The sequence below is a fragment of the Oreochromis niloticus genome, linkage group LG6 (genome assembly GCF_001858045.2).
Source record: "Oreochromis niloticus isolate F11D_XX linkage group LG6, O_niloticus_UMD_NMBU, whole genome shotgun sequence".
In the NCBI taxonomy this organism is placed as follows: domain Eukaryota; kingdom Metazoa; phylum Chordata; class Actinopteri; order Cichliformes; family Cichlidae; genus Oreochromis; species Oreochromis niloticus.
The window spans coordinates 27,739,316-27,760,367 of NC_031971.2; the positions used below are offsets into that span (position 1 = coordinate 27,739,316).

Consider the following 21,052-nt stretch of genomic DNA (forward strand, 5'->3'; position numbering starts at 1 on the left):
TCATAAAGATTGTATTACAGTAATTTCTTAATGCATGCTCAATCATCCGGGTAAGGAAATCCCCAAGAGTTGATTCTGTTCATTTGGATATAGCCTTGTAAGTGGGAGAAACTGTTAAAGTGAATTGTTAAATGTTGTCATTTTTATGCTTACCATCTCTACATTGTTTCAAACTGTGTGATCAAAGACATTCCTTTGTCTCTGACCACCTCTCCAGCCAATTTGGTGCTGGGGGAGGCTGACGTGGGTTTTATTGTAAATACATCCTATCTGAAAGATCTGTTTCTTGTGTTGTAAGCTTCCTGCTTTTATGATCCTTTTGGTGAGCAGGAGGACACACACACACACACACACACACACACACACACACACAGTGCCTGGTCTTTTAGAACCATTGGGGGGATTTTACGGTGGGAGGTGCTTGTGTTGTGTTGTGTTGTGTAAACTGTATCTGTCATGGAAATAAATAGCTGCGAGGAGGGCTACACTTTGAAGGAGTTGGTTTGGAGACAGGTGAGGAGCGTTTAGCTCCACAGCCTGGTTCTGACCAAGCTTTCCCTCGTTAGCGAGTAAAAGACCGGTTGAAGATGTTCAGTCTTGTTTTCAGGCAGTCATCCAAGTGACTTCTTTAGTCTCAGCTGACTCCAAGCTTATAAACAGTACATTTGCATAATGACTGAAACTAGCACCGATGGTGAACAACGCGATGTGGAGTCAGTTTCTTGATTATTAATATGCAAATTGTCATGACCATTGATCAACAACCACTGATCAAAGACCAATGAACTGTGCTAAAAATTGGTCCAGCTCGTTAACGCGAGCTCGTTTAGCTCGTTAACGCGTTAGCACCATCCAGCCCCACGCACGGGGCGATCCGCGCTAACTCGCTGACGGAGAGTTGCCTAATTATTGCGGTTATGGTGTTAATATCATTTTAACAAGATTAACGCTGACAGCACTAATTCTAATATATAATATGTTTTAAGATTAACATGCAGTGGCCTCTCCTGTTTTTATTCATACTTATAATGTGTGATATATTTTAAATTCTTTCAAGTGGAAAAAGTGCTGCAGCGAGTATTGTGTGCATATTCAAATACAAAGACAAATGCAGTCAAAACCCCAAACACAGTCCTGAGGAGTGCCATCAGACCTCAGTTTCCTGTTAAAAAGAGAACTGCTTGTGTCAATATATTTTCACACAGGTCAGAGCTGCTACACACAACTTCAGAGACTCTCACAAAACATTGATCACCTCAGAGACTTAAAGACCCAACTAAACCTCCAGTACAGATAAAATCATGGATGAAGTCTATGTGAATACAGAGGAAGTATTAGGTTGTCGCAGAAAGTCTAAAAGGGAGCATCAAACTGCGGAAGACATTTATATGAATCATGAAGTGATCCAAACCGTACAACGTAAAACAACTGGACCTGCACCCCCAGGTAAAAACCACAAACCTATCTATAGATATTACAATTACGTGTTGCTAAAGTTTTGTGCACAAATCTAAAAATACAACTGAAAATTCTATACAAACTGTCTGAAGAAAAAAGACTTAATTCAGGAAAAAGTAATCTAGAGTCTGGCTTGCTGTAGTGTTACTGTAGTTTTGGATTTTTCATTGGCTGTTAATTTTGATTGAGATATACAGGTTTTTTTTTTTTTTATCTGGGTTTACACTCAGCTGTTTTCCAGAATGTGTGGGTTTTTCATTTTAGTTTTTATTTAATGTTTGTATTTACTTTAGTTTTGATTATTTTCAGTGTTAGTTTAAACTTACACCATTTGGAACGAGCTCTGAAGAGAAAACAATACAATACAAATACTTTGAAACTAACAGTATTTGTGTCGTTGCCACCAAGACTCATTCTCAGATGCTGATTTCCGATAAAAATAGCAATTGGTGTTATAATAAAATGTATGAGGATATAAACATATTTTATGATTAGACATATAACAAATATTTACTTCTACCTGCAGGTTCTGAAGATGTAAAGAAGAGTTACTGGAGAGCTGCTGTGATTCTTCTGGGTCTGCTGTGTCTTTTCCTCCTGATTGGACTCATAACTGTGGTTTTTCTTTGTGAGTAAAACATGAATGTAAAGCATGCTAAAATCCTCACAGGTGATGTATTTATTTTATGATGATGTGTCCAACAGTCACCCAAGGCAAATCTCAGTGGGAAATGGAGACAGAGATAATACACGAGCTGTACGACAACGTGACCAGTGAGAGAAACCAGTTACAGACCAGTTACAACAACCTGACAACCAAACAAGACCAATTACAGACAAGTTACAACAATCTGGTTAAAGAGAGAGACCAGCTCCAGAAAAGACTGGAAGACCTGACCACCAACAGAGACGACCTTCAGAGAAAGCTTCAATGTAATTATAGATTAATGCTTGATGGCCGATTTATCTCTAACAACATTTTTGGCTCTTTAACACTTTAACAAATGTAGCTTTTTAAAAAGCATGGTGAGGCAAGAATCCTGGGTTTGTGTGGTGTGTGTGGAGTTTGCATGTTCTCCCTATGTTTGCATGGTTTCGCTCATTCTCTAGTGGGTTATGATCATTCAAAATTCCCCATAGGTGTAAATGTAGTCGAAAATGGTTGTCTGTCTCTGTGTTACCCCCGTGTCAGACTGCCAATCTGCCTCTGAACCCATGCCAACCCTCCCGCGGCCGAGGTAAGGACAAGTGCTATAGAATGGATGGACAGATCTTGAGAAAGGCCTTTGAAAAGTAAAGTTGTAAATGTAATGTAAATTTAAACTAAGTTTAATGTGAGTAACAATATAAACATTCTATATGTTTACATTTATACAGTTTCTAATAGCTTGTTGATTGTTAAATCCTGCATAGACAAAAAGATGTTTAACTGACTTCTTGCCTCCAATTATATCTGCAGCCTTCTTCAGTTCTACATTTCTCACACAGCTGAATATAGATGTGTTAATGCTTGTAACACCACCAAGACTTCAAAACAAGAAGTGGACAAAAGAGAAAAGCTCATTTCTCTCTAACTAACTCTAAGTGGTGTTTTTCAGTGACAGTTGCTGACTCGAACAACATTATTAGAGACAAATTATTAGATGTGAAAGCACTCTCTCTGAGGCCACACAACGCAAAATTGTAAAATGTTTAACATATACAGCACATACAGTTTCAGGGAATTTAGATCGAGATTTTACGTAAGCCTTGATAAATTGTGCTTAGTAATGTGTATATATATATTAATTGAAGTGCTTTTAATTTGTACCACTTATTGCTTCTCCAAAGCAATGGTTTTTCAAAGTCTCATAACTGCGATTCTGTGTATGCTACCTATCACAAAGCAAGCACAAATTATTATTCTGTTTTTCTTAAACAGATTGCCAAGAAAACTGGGTGGCCTTCAGTGATAGTTTGTACCACGTTTCTTCAAAGCAAAAATCCTGGGAAGAAAGTAGACGAGACTGTCTTAAAAAAGGTTCAGACCTGATGATTATCAACAGCCGAGAAGAACAGGTGTGTGTGTGTGTGCACAAACATAGATGTGTGCAGAAGAAAGAATGACGATACATTACTTTATGTTCTGAATGTGTACATTTAATTTTTCTCTTTCTTAATAAAGAACTTTGTGAACCAGTTCAAGAAGCATTTGTGGATTGGACTGACTGACTCAGAGACAGAGGGAACATGGAAATGGTTGAATGGGACTCAAATGACTACAAGGTTCAAATAAAAAATTAATCTCTTGTCCATAAAGTCTTTTTATGTCATCAAGTACATTAACAAAATTATTTGGTTAATATCTTTTTACTAAAAACCAAAGACTGACTTGTTGAGTTTAATTCTTATAATTGTATCTGTATTTCAGCTACTGGAATAGTGGGGAACCAAATGGTGGCACAAATGAAAACTGTGGACAGATAAAGGCTTATGACTCACAAAACAGTTGGAATGATGAAACGTGTTCCGTTCTACACTTCTGGATATGTGAGAAGAGAGTTTCTCAATAATTTAACATCTACGCCCAACAAATACTGCAGAACACAGAGCCATGAGATCAACTTCTGAAATGAAGCTGAACAGAAAGCAGTGGACACTTACAGCGAGTAAAATAAGTCACAAATTTTCTGAGTAAACTTATTTCTAAAGGTATTATTAACATAAAATTCTTGCCATGTCAGTAACAATCCAAGTCATTATTACAAGCATGTATAATAATGAAAAATGACACGGAAAAAGTATTGAACACGTGAAAAAGGTGCAAAAAGGCATGGAGAGTTGTGACACCAGCTGAACTGTATTAGTAATAAGAAAACAATTCTGCCACTTAGGCAAATTAATATCAGCTGGTTCAGTCCCAACTGATGGGCTATAAAAAGCTGTGTCATTACTGAGGTTTTGCTCAACAAACATCTCATGATGGGTAAAACCAATGAGGTCTCTTGAGACTGTTGCAACCCATATTGATAACATTGGTTAGAAGAATTTCTAAACTACTGAAGGTTCCAGTGAGCACTGTTGGGTAAAAAAAAGAAGTTGAAAGAACATCATTTCACCATAAATCGATCAAGACCTGATGATCCAAAAAGATTTTAGACAGAAGTGAAAACGATTATTAAAAGAGATGTTCAAGGCCAAGGACCCCTTGCAGAAAGCTACAGAAATTAGCTGATACAATCATTTTAAAGGAAATAAGTAATGCACGCAACTGCCATGGCCTGTGTAAACGTTCAAATTGGAATACTCCGTTGGTGAAGAAATGGCATATTAAAGCGCATTGAGTGTGCTGAACCACACTTTGACAACCCTGTGAAATACTGTTAGAATATAGCCTGGCCAGATGAGACTAATACACAGCATGTTTGAAGGTCAAAAGTCATATCACCCCATAAACACCACACAAATAATGAAGTTTGGAGGTGGGTTCATCATAGTGTGGGGTTATTTTATTTTTCAACATTCAGCACTGGCATCTTTCATATAATTGAAAGGAGGATGAATGGAAAAATGTACCAAGATTTTCTTGATAAACATCTCCTGCCATCTACCAGGATGATGAAAATGAAACGAGGGTGGATGTTTCAGAAAGACAATGATCCCAAACACAAAGTTAAAGAAACTCTCAGCTGAAAGAAAATGGAGCTGCTAGAACAGCCCAGCCAATCGCCTGACCTGAATCGAGCTGAAAATCTATGGAAAGAAGCAAAGCTCAGAGTTCACAGAAGGAGCTACAGAACCTTCAGGAGTTGAAGATGGTTTGTGTGAAAGACTGAGCCAAAGTCACACCCAAGCAATGCAAGTAGGCATCGTAATTAAAGCAATCATCGCAGACAAAGGCTTTTGTATGAAGTATTAAATACATTTGAGTAAACGTGTTTAATACTTTTCCCCTGTGTTATTTCTCACTTTTAAACATAACCTAATCTATGCATATCTATTGTTTGATTTCTTTACATTTGTGGATTGAATGGGTTGCTACCGACATCTAATGGAAATTTCATGGCGGTTGCACACCTACAAATACATTTTCCTAGATATGTGTGTAATACTTATCCTTATATCCAGGATCTTTAACAAGCAGGGGGTCTGCTTTAATGTGACTTGTTATTACACTAGATTGTAAGCTATGTTTGATTAAAAAATTGCCTACACCAGGGGTGTCCAAACTTTTTTCACTGAGGGCCACATACATAAAAATATAGGAGGGGCTGGGCCACTTACTAGAAATTAGGTATATAACCTTAACTTTAGTGTATTAATGTTAGAAAAATCATTTAAAAGTGGTCAAATGTGTTATATTGTTGAATATAATTAAAGACAAAACTGCCTTCATCACAGCTTTCCATAAATGGATCTTTATTGATTTATTCAGAAAAGGCTTTGGTAGCTCATTCTCAGAACAGCAGCAGATTTCCTCTTGGACAGAAGATTTACAGCACAGAGAAAAAACAAAGGGGAAAATGGGACGGGTACATTTCAAGCTTGTTATTTAAGTTCTTAGGCTTAGCAACACACCTATTAACGTTCGTTTGAAACGGTTATCAACATTATCAGACTGAACTGGACTTAATAACAGGAGTGCATATAATTTTAGTAAATTATTCTGGTGAGTATCAGCTGCGCTGGGTATGTAAATCGGGCCATCCAGCTGTGGTGCTCATCGTACGCCACTCGTGCCAAAAATCCGGACAAATGTCACTTGATCAAGGAGCAGATCTGCATCAGATGAGATCAGCTGACTTTGCGTGTGCGTGCGCTGTGCACAGCGGTGTGTACTCTGTGTGTTAACAAGAAAAACGCATATAAGAAAGTGGTGCGCAAAAGCAGGGTAGTGACAGAATTGATGCGCATTATTGATATTTGAAGCATGTGTACCTGCACATTAACACACGGGTACTGTGGAATATATTTTTTTACTCACCTAAAGCGCTCGTGCTCTCGTCCACTCCCCGCAAAAAAAAAAAAAAAATAGCAGCTGTGCGGCGTCTGTGGCATCAGTGCTCTCATCGCATGCGATGGAGTAAAAATCAAAAGCACAGCTTTATCAGACAGTTGCAGTTTAATGTTGGCTGACAGTCTTCAGTGCGTGGCACAACTGTATTTCTGGACATGCTGACGTTGTTGAAGTCCTGCACTTTTTCGGGCACATTATTTCGGTGACTTTAACGAGGCCGTGTTTTATGAGGTCTCCATCTGAAAAAGGCTTGCCATGTCTTGTGATGAGTTGGGCGACCTCATAGCTGGCTATTGGAGCCTTTTCCTGGACAATTTGAGCACGAAAAAAATACTGTTGCTGACCCCGCAGGATAGCTACCCTTTGCTTTACTTTCTGCTCTTGCTCAGCACCAGTGTAGGATGCATAGGCCTGATGTTTGGTTTCATAATGACGTCGTACATTATACTCTTTCATAACTGCCACAGTTTCAGTGCAGATCAAACAGATACACGTCCCCTTGAATTCTTTAAAGAAATATTCACTCTCCCACCGTGTCTGAAATTTTCTGCACTCACTTTCTACCTTTCGCTTCTTTGGTTCTGCCATGTTTGGTAACTTGGGCTAAATTTCTTCTGTGATTGTCCTTTTTGGTAGAGCAACTGCCTTGATCAACAGTAGCTCCTATGGAGTTAAATCAGGGCCATATAGCTCCCCCTGGTGTTAAAACTAAGAAGTGCAATACACTCGCAAAAGTTGAAGTGCGGGCCATTTTCTATTCTATTTATAAAATTACTTGAGGGCCAATTAAAAATGGCGGCCCGCGGGCCGGACTTTGGACACCCCTGGCCTACACATTTAAAAAAAGAGAATGATTAATTAAGCAATGTTGTGCTTAAACAAGCACAACATTGCTCACTATTCTCATAACTGTTTTTTCACTACCCTCACATACATGTCTGCCACCCATGACTTACTTATGTATGGTGATTCAAATTCTGATTACCCCAGTTCCTCTTTTACCTCTCAGAACAAGTGACAGTTTTTTCTCTAGTAGCAAAAAAAACTGACTAAATATGTGCTGTCATTTAACATGAAGTTTTATTTGATATTCTTTTCACTTACGATGTATGTATTGTTAAATAAGTTAAAGCAATTTGTTGTTTTGTTGTTCATGCTAAAGGATATTTGACCTTGCAGTCTGAGGGGGCCTGTGATCAGACTACTGATCTGCTGTGCTGTGTTTTTATTGTATAAACCGCTTTGCTATCCAAAAGGTTATGTTATTTGTTTAGGCAACAATAATTAAATAAATAAACCAACTAATAAATAACTTGTTTGTCAAAAAAAAAAAAGACTTCTGTGCCACATTTCCTAACCTGGAAGCTGAGAGATTGCCTATTTCTGACAAGGAGACAATCCTCAGCACTTTTACATAAATGATACATCCTCAGTTCAATTCAATTTTATTTATGTAGCACCAAATCACAATGAATGTCATAATGAAGGGAAGACAATTTGATTAACTGGCAGCAGAGAGCAATGACCACTCGTAATGATCTTCATATATCCATGTTGAGTAGAGTGTAAATACCGAGGCTGAATACCCTTTGTACAAGCAGCACACTGTCAAGGAAAGTCAGTGTTGAAAAATTCAAGCAGTCAGACTGTCTCACACTAATCAGAGTGCTCCTTACGTCGCACAGTATGGGCAATTTGCAATTATTCTCCAGCTAATTAAAAGAATTACGCAAATGTTAAATGTGATAGTTAATCTGAGGTTTTGAATGTGACATCATACGCATGTTGCTTAAGGATGTGATAAGCTGTAGTACACCAATACGTACTTTACATAGAAACTATCATGACTTTTCCCCCTTCGCGATGCTTATATTCTGCTCTGCTTCTGGGTGCAGCAATCATCAAGGACAGAAAGAATCTTTTTTTTTTTTTTTTTTAAAATCACTGTAGTGATGTGAAAATGAAGCCATGAGCTAGTACTGAACCACTTCATCAATTGTATTGAAAATAGCTTCGTCAAAGCTTTGTTTCAGTGACATCTAGTGGCGAAATAGAGAACAAAATAATGTCTTAATAATCATGTGCTGAGTGTAATGAAGGTTTGTGGGAATGATATAAATACAGCTTTGGAAAGACTGATTGGCTGGTCAGTTGGAAGAAGTTGTGTGTTACCAACGGGATAGGAGGGATTAACATGAAGTTAAAATAGTGAAAGAGGAGTCCAGATGGCAGTTTTCAAAGGTTTATTTCCTGCTAGTTTTAAAGTTCTGGTTCAGACTGACATTTCAGAGAGTGCTAAGGCCAGCATAACAAAATAACTTACCTAACTCCAAAGAAAACAAAATATTCAACCTACTGTTACAGCCGAAAGGGCCAGGCTGTGTGTGTGGACTCAAGTGCAGAAACAGATGGAGGCAAAACTGATGTGAATACAGTGTTTGATTTACAGTGACTCATGATGAGAATGCGAGAAACTCAGAAAACCGGCAGCGGTCTGTTGTGAGTGCTATTCTTAAATGCTAGTGACTTGATTGCAGTCAGATGTGAAGGCTAATTGGATTCCCCACCCAAAGGTGGAGCCAACTGCAGACTCACCCAGACCATGACACCTACAATAATAACTTACCCAACCCAACACATAAGCAGAAAGGGGGAGGAAAAGGGGGGGAGGAAAAAAAAAAAAAAAAGGGGGGGGGGAAATCATAAAACAAAAAGCAGCTCTCCCCTACAGGCAGTCTGAACACATTATCATAAGACACATGAAACTGAAAAGCCAGAGCAAAAGTTTCACAAGAAAACCTGGAGCTTATGAAACAGTCCAAAATAAAAGTCTAGGAAAGGCACTCAAGCTCAGGAAACAGTTCGTAAACCTTTCAGGAGGGCGACGGCACAGGAGTTCATGGCCCAACAGTTCAGGTAGCAGGCCACGTGGAAAGTGACGGCAACTCAACAGCTCAGGAGGACAACTTCGGAGCCAGCAGTGGCGACAGAGGAGGTCCGGAGGCTGTCTGCGTGAAAGACGGCGGCGACACAATTCAAGAGGCTGCCCACGACGGCGTTGATGTCCAGCCAGTGGCCTGGAAAGTGGCCGGCGATGTTGAGGTGCTGGACGTGGACTGGACAGCAGCAGGACCAGACGGCGGCGTGGCAGCCGTAGGAGCAGGTGGTGACGCAGCAGGCGACTGAGTAAAAGCTGCTGATGGCACAACAGGTAACTTGGACCCACCAGCTGACAAGACAGGATGCTGGACGGGCCTCTCGGACCCCCCAGTTCCACTCACTTTGAATGAGTTAGTTCAGGTACATGAAAAATGCTCATAATATCATTGTCCATGGAAACATTGCCCAGCAGTTCATAATCAAGGCCATTAACACTGGAGCTGGTCACAGGATTAATGTTCATAGATTCAGTCTCAATTAGCACATTATTTGGTTCCACATCCCACAAGGAAAAATCAGTAGTACCAGACTCAGTGACTGGGCTTGCAGGCGGTTGCTGGGCATCAGCTGTCTCACCTGAAGAACAGATACAGGTGAAGGACAAAGCGGAGCCTCAGTTGGCCTGGGTTCAAAAAAAAAAAAAAAAAAAAAGGTAGTCACAGGAAGAGTAAAACTAGTATTCTCCATGGTAGGACAGTCTTTAGCATGAGCAACACAGAGACACCAAATAATTGTGAAGAGGAATAAGACAGTCTGAGGAAGGCGTCTTTGGTGGCTTAATGACGGCACCTCTGCTAGTGGGATTACTGATGGCTGCCCCACCGACAGTCATTTTGTTACTGTGTGTTTTGACAGGAGTATTTTCAGTCTTAGATATTCACGAACATTCTTTACATAGCTGGGCCCATAAACCAGCAAATCAGGATTCATTTGCATGGCCTCCATAGAGAAAACATGAAGAGCAAAAAATAGTCACTCACCTCACGCTGCTGTAAGCCGCGGTGGTGATGTGGATGCCGCCTCTTCCTGGACGCCATAGTTGTGGAGGCAGGAGCCATTACAGCTGAGGTAGACGCAGCCTCCAGTTGCGGCAAGGAAAACACAACACTTGTCCGCTGCTGCGCCGACATGGGCATGAAGACAGACGACAGTCTGAGAGCACCGACCTTTACTCCTGTGGCCGGTGAAGGGAGAGCTGCATCACCGCAGGGCTGGGAAGATTCAGCCCGCACACTGGCCAGCTGGTGCTGTGAATGGATTTGGAGGGTGGTGTGGAAAAAGTCGGCTATCAGAGGGTGTTCTACCTCCCATAACCAGGGAAATGCCTCAAAACATCCCTGCAGCTGATAAACCTTTTCTTCCCGCGCCTCTTTTCCCGAGAGCTCCCACCACGTGCCGCATCAATCCCCCACAGTGTGAATTAGCCTCTCCTTGAGCTCGTCTGGGGGGGGCTGCGTGTCGCTGGGTCCGTCATGGTCAGAGCATTGTATCACAGTCTGGCTGAGGCAGACGATAAGAAGTGTAGAAGGTGGACCCAAGTGCAGACATGCAAAATAACACAACTTAATATTAACTGAAAACAACCCGTTTATTAGAGGCTGGACTAAGAGATACAAAACAAAGGCAAAACTAAATCATAACCTAAAATGGGTGAACTAAACATAATAGAACCCTGGGACATGGACACCTGGCATAAATACATAATCATGGAGACAAGGTATCATAACAGACACTTGGACAAAGAATGAATGAACACACACAGACTAATAGCACACAGGAGGTAATCAGGGGAAGTGGAAACACATGGGGAAACAGCTGACACAGATGAACATAATGACGTCACAGTGGAAGAGTAACACTAAACACAATGAACACAGGAACACAAGACCTCTTCAAAATAAAACAGGAAACATAATGAGACGCAGACATGACAACATGAACTTGACAATGTAAGACAGACATGAAACACATGAAGGGCAAGGGAAACTTAACACAGGGGTAGGAAGACACAACAACACATCAAAGTAACAGAGTTCTACTCAAAAGCAGGCAACAAACAATACTACTAACTCAAACAAACTGAACTACCTAAACAAGACAAGGGGGAAACTTAAATAGTGGTCAAGACCCAAAGTGCAGTTCTCCATATGTGCTTGCTCCATCCCTTTTCCACCTCTTAGCTCATCCAACAAGGGATTGGGAGCAGATTCCATTGGGGTAACTCAGAAAACAAAGAAAGATTAAATCATAGACATAACAGTGTAAACTAAAATTTGTGCACTTATTTTAGAATACAGTATTATGTGATTTTATAAGTAAATTAGTTCTAAACCAAAACCAATTCTTTATTACCCAATAAATTAATTTACACATTTAAAGAAAGAAAAATATGTAAGTGTAGTGTTATTGTACGTCTTTAATGTAACACTGATGTTTAGTTGATATTACCACTGTATCTGGCTGTAATTGCAGCCTTCACAGCTGCTGTTAGCTGCTGTAATTTAGAATTAGCCGGCATTACTGAAACTTTCTTTTAAGTGGATCAAGCCATGTTGTACTTGGTCACTTAGTGACTTTCATACAATGTGAGAATATAATCAAATTATTTATCAGAAGGAAAGCATGATTTTTTTCCACCCAAAAATTTTCTGCTATAATGTTAGCTTATCACCGGCAGAGGTTGTTCTTATTTAGCAGGCTTGTTTTCAGCTGTCTTGAGGCGAAAAGGTGTCTAATCTTCTGATAATAAGTCATTGTCACAATATCGGGAGTAAATAAGCATGCATACACAGTTATTTGTATGTTAGTTCCCTGACTTCGGTTAAGGTGACAAGGTTAATATTTTATCTAGATGCCAGTTAGGTTGTCTCGTCCATGTTTTTGCCATGTTTTTTTTGAAGGGGAGGTGTTCTCAGATGGTAAGAGACAGAAATGATCCTTCACATCTGGAGTCTGAAGGTGCAGACACAAATTAAAATTTGCCCAGACAGTAAACAAATGGAATACAATTTATGTGGCTGGTCTCTAGCCAAAAGTGCAATTAAATAGAAAGGTGGTGCACACTTCAGCTAGTGTATTCAAGATGGTGGGGAAACATGGTGGTTTCCACTGGTAGCCATATGTAGTTTTAAAGGGTTAATTCTAAGTTTATGAGAGTGCATCAGTTTCATTTTTCTGTTAAATAAACTAAAAAAATGAGAGCGATACATCCAACTTAGTTCACTGAATCAATTGCAAAAATGACAATGGCTGCTTACTGGTGGTGGGTTCACCTAAAGAATGAAATATATATGTCCATCTCTCTGACCTGTCTGTAATGTAAAATATAAATTTTGCATCAAAAGTGGTCTGTGCTGTGAGAAGAAGTTAGTAAATTAAATTATTTAATTGTGTGCATATATATATATATATATAGATTTAATTTTATATATATGTATATGTATCTCTATCTAGCTCCCAGGCCGAGGACCCGAGCTTGAAGGATAGACCGTCAGCAGGGGCGAGCGGGAGAGGAAGTGTATATATAGACGAAAAGTGTTCTTACCATGCCAGCATGTGTGCAAATGAACTACCATGCATTGGTCATTTCTACTGTTCTACTTGTACTCCTAGTATGACATACAGTAATTGGTTTCAGTTGGATTAGGGCTGTAGTGACTGTTGTCTGTGTATTCAAAAGCAAAGACAAATGCAGTCATAACCCAACAACAGTCCTGAGGTGTGTCAGGATTCAGGGAAATGAAAGCAGCATGACAATTTCATTCCTCTAGCTCTCAGTTTCCTGTTAAATAAAGAATTGCTTGTGCCAGTGGATTTTTACACAGTTCACACGCTCACAAAATGCTGATCGCCTCAGATATATAAGGACCCAACTGAACCAGCAATACCAATAAAATCATGGGTCAAGCCTATATGGGCATGGAGGACGTATCAGGTAGCAACATAAAGTTGAGAAGGCTGGTAGAAACTTCAGAAGACAATTCTATCGATGATGAAGTGAGTCAAACTGTGCAATGTGAAATGACTGGACTTGGATTCCCAGGTAATAAACAAAAACAAGTAAACATATTAGATTTAGATACTACATTGATATGTTGATGAATTATTGTGCAGATATTAAACAAAAAGTAAAACTAATACCAGGTAGATGTAGGGTCCAGTTTGCTGCAATGTTACTGTAGTTTTGGATGTTTTGTTTTTAATTTGAAAGATTTATATTTTAAGGTATTTTTATCTTTATTTGATTGTGCTGAAATGAATAGTTGACAGGTGGCCCTTAGCCCATAATTTTGATTAAATTTAAATTTTTGTTTTTAATTCAGGACAGGCTCAAACACATTCAGCGTGTGTTTATTTCAATTCAGTTTTAATAGTTTAATAGAGCAAAAAACTTTGGTTTTTATTAGTTGCAGTGTCAGTTTTAATTTATACTGTGGTCTGTGGTTGTTGGATTCTAAGTTCAAAAGAGAAAATAATACAATAAAACACTGTGTGACAATCACAGTATTTGTGTCACAGCCATAATCACCCAGAAACAAGTTTGCTTCTTTCTGGTCAGATGTTGATTTCAAGAGCAGAAGTTCACATATTACTTTGTAGAGAAAATATATATTTTATCGTAACATAAAATACTAAGGATATAAATATTCTTCACCTTTAGCATTGTAACAAATATAAACTTCTACCTGCAGAGGCTGAATTTGTAAAGAAGAGTTACTGCAGAGCTGCTGTGATTCTTCTGGGCCTGCTGTGTCTTTTCCTCCTGATTGGACTCATAACTGTGGTTTTTCTCTGTGAGTACAAGAAATATGTAATTAGCATGCTAAAAACCTCACAAGCAATGTTTTTTATTTGATATTGGCATGTCCTACAGTCACCCAAGGCAAATCTCCTGGTGAAATGGACACAGTGTTGCCACACAGGCTTTACAACAACTTGACCAGCGAGAGAAACCAGTTACTGACCAGTTACAACAACTTGAAAACTGAAAAGGACCAGTTACTGACGAGTTACAACAACCTGACAATCAAACGAGAACAGTTACTGACCAGTTACAACAACTTGAAAACTGAAAAGGACCAGTTACTGACCAGTTACAACAACTTGAAAACTGAAAAGAACCAATTGCTGACCAGTTACAACAACAAAGTTAAAGAGAGAGACCAGCTCCAGACAAGATTTGAAGACATGACCAAAAATAGAGACAATCTTCAGAGAAAGCTTCAAGGTAACTATTTGTTTCCATTTTATCTCTTACAGAAATTTTTGCCTCTACATTTGAAGTTAACGCTCAAGTACATGACAGTGTTGTTGTTTTTTTCTCATTTAATGCATTATTGAAACACAGCGTTAACGATACTGGTTAAGACTTGAAAAGTGAAATTCAGTATCACCTTCCACCATATTAACATCTGGACAGGTCCATACTATTGAAAAAGAAAGCCTCAGTGAAACCTAGAATTAAATGTAAATTGAGCTTAATGTGAATATATGAATATTTCATACATTCTAAGTCTATTTAGATATAGTTCATACTGGTGCTTTAATCCATGTAGACAAGAAAAAAAATCTCTTCATTTTTATCTTTAACTTCAACCAGTATGTCTCAGCTGTTTTTTTATTTCCATATTTAGTTGTGAAAGACACCGAACCAATGACAGAAATTTTAATACTGCAGTTTCAGTTCACAGTGTGTGTTATGCTAGAAATTACTAAAGCACCATGAAGCCTTCTGAGAAGTGGACTTTGGACAAAACCTCGAGTTTCTCCTTATTTTTACTGGTCAGTAACAGTTGCTGAGTCAGGCAAAATCATTAGATAAAATATATATTTCCCACACACTCCTTCTGAATGCACAAAAATGATACATTTTTTTCTCATGTTCTTTTAAATAACAAAACCAAAATAAAACTTTTTTATTTGATGTAAAACTAGATATATTGTGCAACATTGGGACAGTGTTTTTTCTCTCATATGTTAAAGCTTTGTGAATTTGTACTACTGACACTTGTGGAACAAATATGTGATGCTAATTATGAGATATTAGCCTTAAAGATTAGATCCTAACAAAGGCCAAATTATTATTCTGTTTTTCTTCAACAGATTGCCGAGGAAACTGGGTGGCCTTCAGTGATAGTTTGTACCAAGTGTCTTCAGAGCAGAAATCCTGGGAAGAAAGCAGACAAGACTGTCTTCAAAAAGGTTCAAACCTGATGATTATCAACAGCCGAGAAGAACAGGTGTGTGTGTGCAAACATAATAAAACGTATTATGTGCAGAATAAAACACTGAATGAAATCAGAGAATGCACTGACACATCACTTTACGTTCTGTATATTTACACTTACTTGTCTTTCAACTAGAATTTTGTGAACCAGTTCAAGAAGTATTTGTGGATTGGACTGACTGACTCACTGACAGAGGGGACATGGAAATGGGTGGATGGGACTCGCATGACCACAAGGTTGAAATAAAAATTAAATTCCTCCCTTGTCCATAAAGTCTTCTTATGTCATCAAGTACATTAACTAACTTAATTAAATTCATATCTTGTTACTAAAAACATAAGACTGACTGATCTGTTGAGTTTATAATTTATTTTTTTATAATATAATTTTTATAAGTTTATAACTTATAATTTTATCTGTATTTCAGCTACTGGAATAGTGGGGAACCAAATGGTGGCAGAACGGAAAATTGTGGACAGATAAAGGCTTATGACTCACAAAACAGCTGGAATGATGAAACATGTTCCAATAAACACTTCTGGATATGTGAGAAGAGAGTTTCTCAATAACTTGACATCCACGGCCAACAAATACTGCAGAACACAGAGCCATGAAATGAATTCCTGAAATGAAACGGAACAGAAAACAGTGGACACTTAGGCTACGTCCACACATACACGGGTATTTTTGAAAACACAGCTTTTTCTATGCATTTGGGCCTTTTGTCCACTGAAAACTGAGATTTTTAAAAACTCCTGCCAGGGTGGAGATTATCGAAAACTCATTTTTTTGCGTTTACATGTGGACGAGCAAAATGGAGATTTAGTCACGCAACATCAAAAGTGTGCGCCTTTTTTAACGTCAGATCTGCAGTTTTTACACGCTTACATAAACACACACAGTTGCTGCCCCTCCACTTGGAAAGACAGAGGCGTCAGAGTGAACTTTGGACATGGCTTTCACATTCAACACAGATGCTCTCACAACCTAAGTGTAATATTAAGGAATAATTCCATCTCACTGTCCACACATAGGACTCATTTCTGCTTCTATGCACCATCTTTGTTTACGCTTTCCCTCTCGGGCTTCTAGATTTCTGATTGGCCAACATTTCGACACAGAATTATATCATGGAGATATTTTACAAAAATGCACATGTGGAAGATGATTTATTTTTTTTTTAAACAAAAATACCCGTGTACGTGTGGACATAGATGGAAACAAGTTTAAAGGGTTTTTGCTTTGCTTTCAAAATCAAGAATGTCTTTTGTTACTATATCCAGGATCTTTAATCAGCCGGCGATCTGCTTTGGTGTGACTGGTCATGACAATTTTAAGACGTGTCAGATTAAAAAAACTTGCTCAACAATCCCATGCTCAAAAATTCTCATCTTATAGAAAAAATATTCTGTTATCATAAACTTTCCATCTGTATTTACAATTTAATCATTAAAATGTTGACAATTTGGACTTGTTTTACTCCACCTGACTCATTTATTGAGGAAAGACCAAAGATTTGGGAAAAAATCCTCTCAGTGTGCTGTGCAAAAATGCAAAACCCAACCCAAGTTTTCGCTCTCATGTATTCATTTCTAATATTGTTCATCCTAGTCCTAGTGAAAATCTTAACATATACAGCTCTGCCTCCCATGTTTTTGTTCGTGCAAAAACCATAATCTAAACCATACATCACAGTAGGCCTGCTGCCATCTTGTAAACCTTCCCTTTCATGCTTCCTGCTATTCTTCTGTCCCAAATCCCACCTGACACTAATCTCCACTCACTCTGAATTGTTAAACCCAGGTATTTAAACTCATCTACCTTTATGACCTCTACTCTTTCTATCCTCACTCATTCTGTCTTACTTTCATTCCTCTTCTCTCTAGAGCATGGCTCCATCTCTCAATAGTCTCTTCCACCTGGTTCTGCTCTCACTACAGATAAGTGTCGTCTGCAAACACCATAGTTCACAGAGACTTCTGCCTGACCTCATTTGTCAACTTGTCCATCACAACCGCAAACAAGAAGGGGCTCAGAGTAGATCTCTGATGCCCTCCACGCCCACCTTTAACCCATCTGTCACTCCCATTCTACTCCTCACGACTATCTCACTGACCTCAGGCATGTCCCACATTACCCTTTGTTCTTCTCTGCCACTTCTGACTTCGTGCAATACCTCAGCTCCTCTAATGTTTTTTCTAAATTCACAAAAGACACAGTGCACCTCTTCTGACTTTCTCTATACTGAGAGAAGCACTCTCACAGCAAACATCAGCCTGTAGTGCTTTTTCTTGCCATAAAGCCATACTCCTGCTCACCAATCATCACGTTGCTGCTTAACCTAGCTTAAAGGTGGTATGGTTCATCAACCTTATCCCTATTTTTTTCTTTTTTCTTGCAAGTACCCAACAATCAATAAATGCATCCAAGTATATATGTTTACTGAATATTATTATTCAGTAAACTTATATAATTCAGTGATAAACACAGTTGAGACAATGAAAGCAGTAGTGTTAGTCATCTGATTTATCTGCACTGGTTTTATTTTGGATCAAAGTGAGAGTCATTGGAATACAAAATGTTATTTGCAGTCACAGTGTTTTGTTTTATTTTACTCTTCACGCATAGTTGTGGAGCAGACAGTAGACGGCATGAGTGAAAAACTATTTAATCAGTTTGATAGCAGCATGCTAGGTTACCATAATGATAATAAAAGCTGAGCTGCAGTGGTTTCTGATTGCGTCCAAGCTACAGTAATACCACTTATTGTGACATGTAGGAGGAAAGAAAGTTAATCATAGTGAATAGTAAATGAAAGCTTTTGACTGTACTTCAGCCAAAGTTTAAAATAAAATAATTTAACATTGAAAATACGGAAAGAGAATTTTTTCCAGGATAACAATTTTGTAAAAACAAAAAAGCTAAAGCATTAACTTCGGGATTAATGCTGGGTTTTCTGTAGTACTCTGGTTTTACTGAACATACTTCATAGTACAGGCTACAGCTGGAACTTGTTTGTATTGAGTTTTAATAGTTTAAATAGCAGTTTCCTGTTTAATAGAAAACCACTTGTGTTAGTGGATATTCAGAACTATAACTTGCAAATTCAGAAACTCACAAAACGCTGTTCACCTCAGATATCTGAACACCCAACTGAGTTAACAATGCAGATTCAAATCATGGATCAAGGCTGTACAAGCACAGAGGAAATATCAGGTGGTCAGAAAAAGGGTGGTAAACATTGAGAAGTTCAGAAGAGTAAAATAATACATGTAATGACTGGGACCCACACACTGTTATTGTGACCACTTTTCCGGTATGTTTATTGCAGTTGCACACATATTGTTAGAGAGTTATCTCTAGCATGCCAGTGCGATAGCTTCCTCAGGACAAGGACTCTTTCCAGATATACTTTAAGGAGTATTAACTGATTGAACAGCAGGCCAATAGTACAGCAATTGGCATACTCAGTGAGAGTATGGGGGTGCATACGTGTGTGGTTCTAAATAACAAGAAAACAGGGACGATACCAATCATTACTTTTCATTGCAAATTACAACATAAAATCTCACAGTGCCACAGGCAGAGAGCAGGAATGTCTGCATATCCTTCCTATAAATTTTGGAATTGACTCTTAGACCTAGAGAGGTTCTGACTCACTTTTGCGAAGGAACGCACACGGCTAGAAATCACAACTCCCCCGCACTCATGGAAAAAATGTGCTTAGTGCTCCTCGGACTCTTAGCTGGACTGTCGTAAAAGCATGTGACACCATCAGCAAACAGTGAGAACGTAGTGGAAACCTATAGATGCATAAGGAAATTACCACTAAAATTATAACAATGAACCTGAAATACAAGGAGACTTTCTGACACATATAGTTCTACACTTCTGCACCCCCGTCCACCAACTTTCCAGTCAGCTTCCAGCACACACACACTCACAATATAAAGGAAAAGTCTCATCAGGACAATCACCATCACCTGTCCCTCCAACCTCCCTGGCAACAAACCCTTGAGCTTACTGCAATACCCCTCCCCTGCAGCTGATCCAGGGACCACACCTCCGCCACAATACAATACAAACACTTTGTGACTCACAGTTTTTGTGTCACAGCCACAGTCACCATGATCCATTCTTGTCATTCAGTAAAAGGACTAGATGTTACAATCCCTGACAATGCATTGCTTTAACGGAGAAAATCTTGGGGGATGGCTGTTATGAGGAAAAGCAGCCCAGAAACTTTACCAGCGGCACACATCGTTGTGTGCCTCAACTTTTGTTCTTTTACCCAGGCTAATCTGCCATTTTTCATTGGTTAGGTTTTGGGATTAGAGCTCTGATCTAAATTATCATATTAAGATTTGGGACACATCGTCAGTAGTGGACCTTGGATTCATCGGGTGTTTCGGCCATTATCACTAGACACCCTCATCCAAGGAGGCCCTGCCAGGGTTGATCAGGCCCCGGAGTGTGTCACTGGTTTATGTTAAAATTGTTCTTTCTCTTCTACTTTCTGCTGTTTAGTTTTCTACAGTTTATTCTATCTATTCAATGCAACTGAGAAATACTTACCTCTTTAACATTTATGGAGCCTCATTTCTTCAAAGGGACAGAAAAGGTGATAGAGAGGAGCAAGACAAGTAAGTAAGATAAGATAGGAGAGAGCAGAGAGGAGAGCCGGAAGGGGGGGGCCTGATCGGGCTTCCCACACCTCCCCGCCGGATTGGGCTGTACGCTCTACCTCCCCACTGCCTCCCAGAACAGGGAAGAAGAGCAGAGGGGAGAAGAGTGGAACATTTTTCTTTCCTGTTCTTTCATTCCACCATGAGGTTAACTGCACAGTCACCAGGAGGCCCCGAGACAGCTGTATCCGTCAACCAGCAAAACTTCTAATGTTGTTTCACCCTTTTAACGCCCCCTGTTGAGGCAGGCCCACCATGGGTTGATCAATATTTGTGATGTGTATTGCGGTTAGCTGACTGCCTTAGCTGCCCAAGTGATGTCGGCCCTTTTTAGCCATAGCCAGTGACTGGTCCTCTCAGCAGTGTTAACTAGTTCTCTTATAGCCTGCCGTTGCGCCTGTCCTCTGATCCTAATCTCTCTAAGCAGTTTTGCTCTGTCCTCTGCCTCAGCTGCCAAGTTGGCATACCGCAGCTTCTTACGCTCAAACGCTTCCTCAATTGCTTCCTCCCATGGGTCAGCTCAATGACGTACGCAAGTTTCTGGGAGTTAGACCAAAGGACGAGGTCTGGTCGCAGAGTAGTTGTTACGATCTCTGTGGGAAAAATTAGCTTCTGATCCAAGTCCACATGCATCTGCCAAACCTTGCCAACCTTCAGCAGGCCCAGGTCGAGGGTTCAGGGGCTCGTCCTCAGCTTGTCTCCCTCCCGGACAAATGTTGATGAAAGCTGACGCACCTCTTGGTTCG

At 39.4% G+C, this 21,052-nt stretch overlaps 2 protein-coding genes and 1 long non-coding RNA gene across 4 annotated transcripts; 2 read left to right on the top strand and 1 right to left on the bottom strand.

Annotated features, from left to right (window-relative positions):
* Positions 1-1,026: 1,026 nt before the first annotated feature.
* On the top strand, positions 1,027-5,245 carry LOC109202402 (CD209 antigen-like protein C). 2 transcript variants are annotated; one of them, XM_019359685.2, is made up of 6 exons: positions 1,027-1,446; positions 1,985-2,086; positions 2,164-2,391; positions 3,380-3,516; positions 3,623-3,723; positions 3,869-5,245. In XM_019359685.2, the coding sequence occupies exons 1-6, from the start codon at positions 1,302-1,304 to the stop codon at positions 4,008-4,010; spliced, it is 855 nt and encodes a 284-aa protein (XP_019215230.2). In that variant the 5' UTR covers positions 1,027-1,301; the 3' UTR covers positions 4,011-5,245. The 2 variants fall into 2 exon arrangements, with proteins under 2 accessions (XP_019215230.2, XP_025763614.1); XM_025907829.1 differs by lacking the exons at positions 3,623-3,723; positions 3,869-5,245 and adding an exon at positions 2,651-2,696 and having other exon boundaries at positions 3,380-3,452.
* Positions 5,246-8,682: 3,437 nt separating this feature from the next.
* On the bottom strand, positions 8,683-11,171 carry LOC109202404 (uncharacterized). The gene is made up of 2 exons (XR_002062327.2): positions 10,375-11,171; positions 8,683-10,016 (listed from the first exon to the last, which is right to left on the bottom strand). It is a non-coding gene; the product is annotated as an uncharacterized LOC109202404 (long non-coding RNA).
* Positions 11,172-13,219: 2,048 nt separating this feature from the next.
* LOC112841632 (CD209 antigen) lies at positions 13,220-17,092 on the top strand. Its single transcript, XM_005465592.4, has 6 exons — positions 13,220-13,436; positions 14,086-14,187; positions 14,268-14,621; positions 15,497-15,633; positions 15,757-15,857; positions 16,049-17,092. The coding sequence occupies exons 1-6, from the start codon at positions 13,292-13,294 to the stop codon at positions 16,188-16,190; spliced, it is 981 nt and encodes a 326-aa protein (XP_005465649.1). The 5' UTR covers positions 13,220-13,291; the 3' UTR covers positions 16,191-17,092.
* The last annotated feature ends 3,960 nt before the right edge of the window (positions 17,093-21,052 follow it).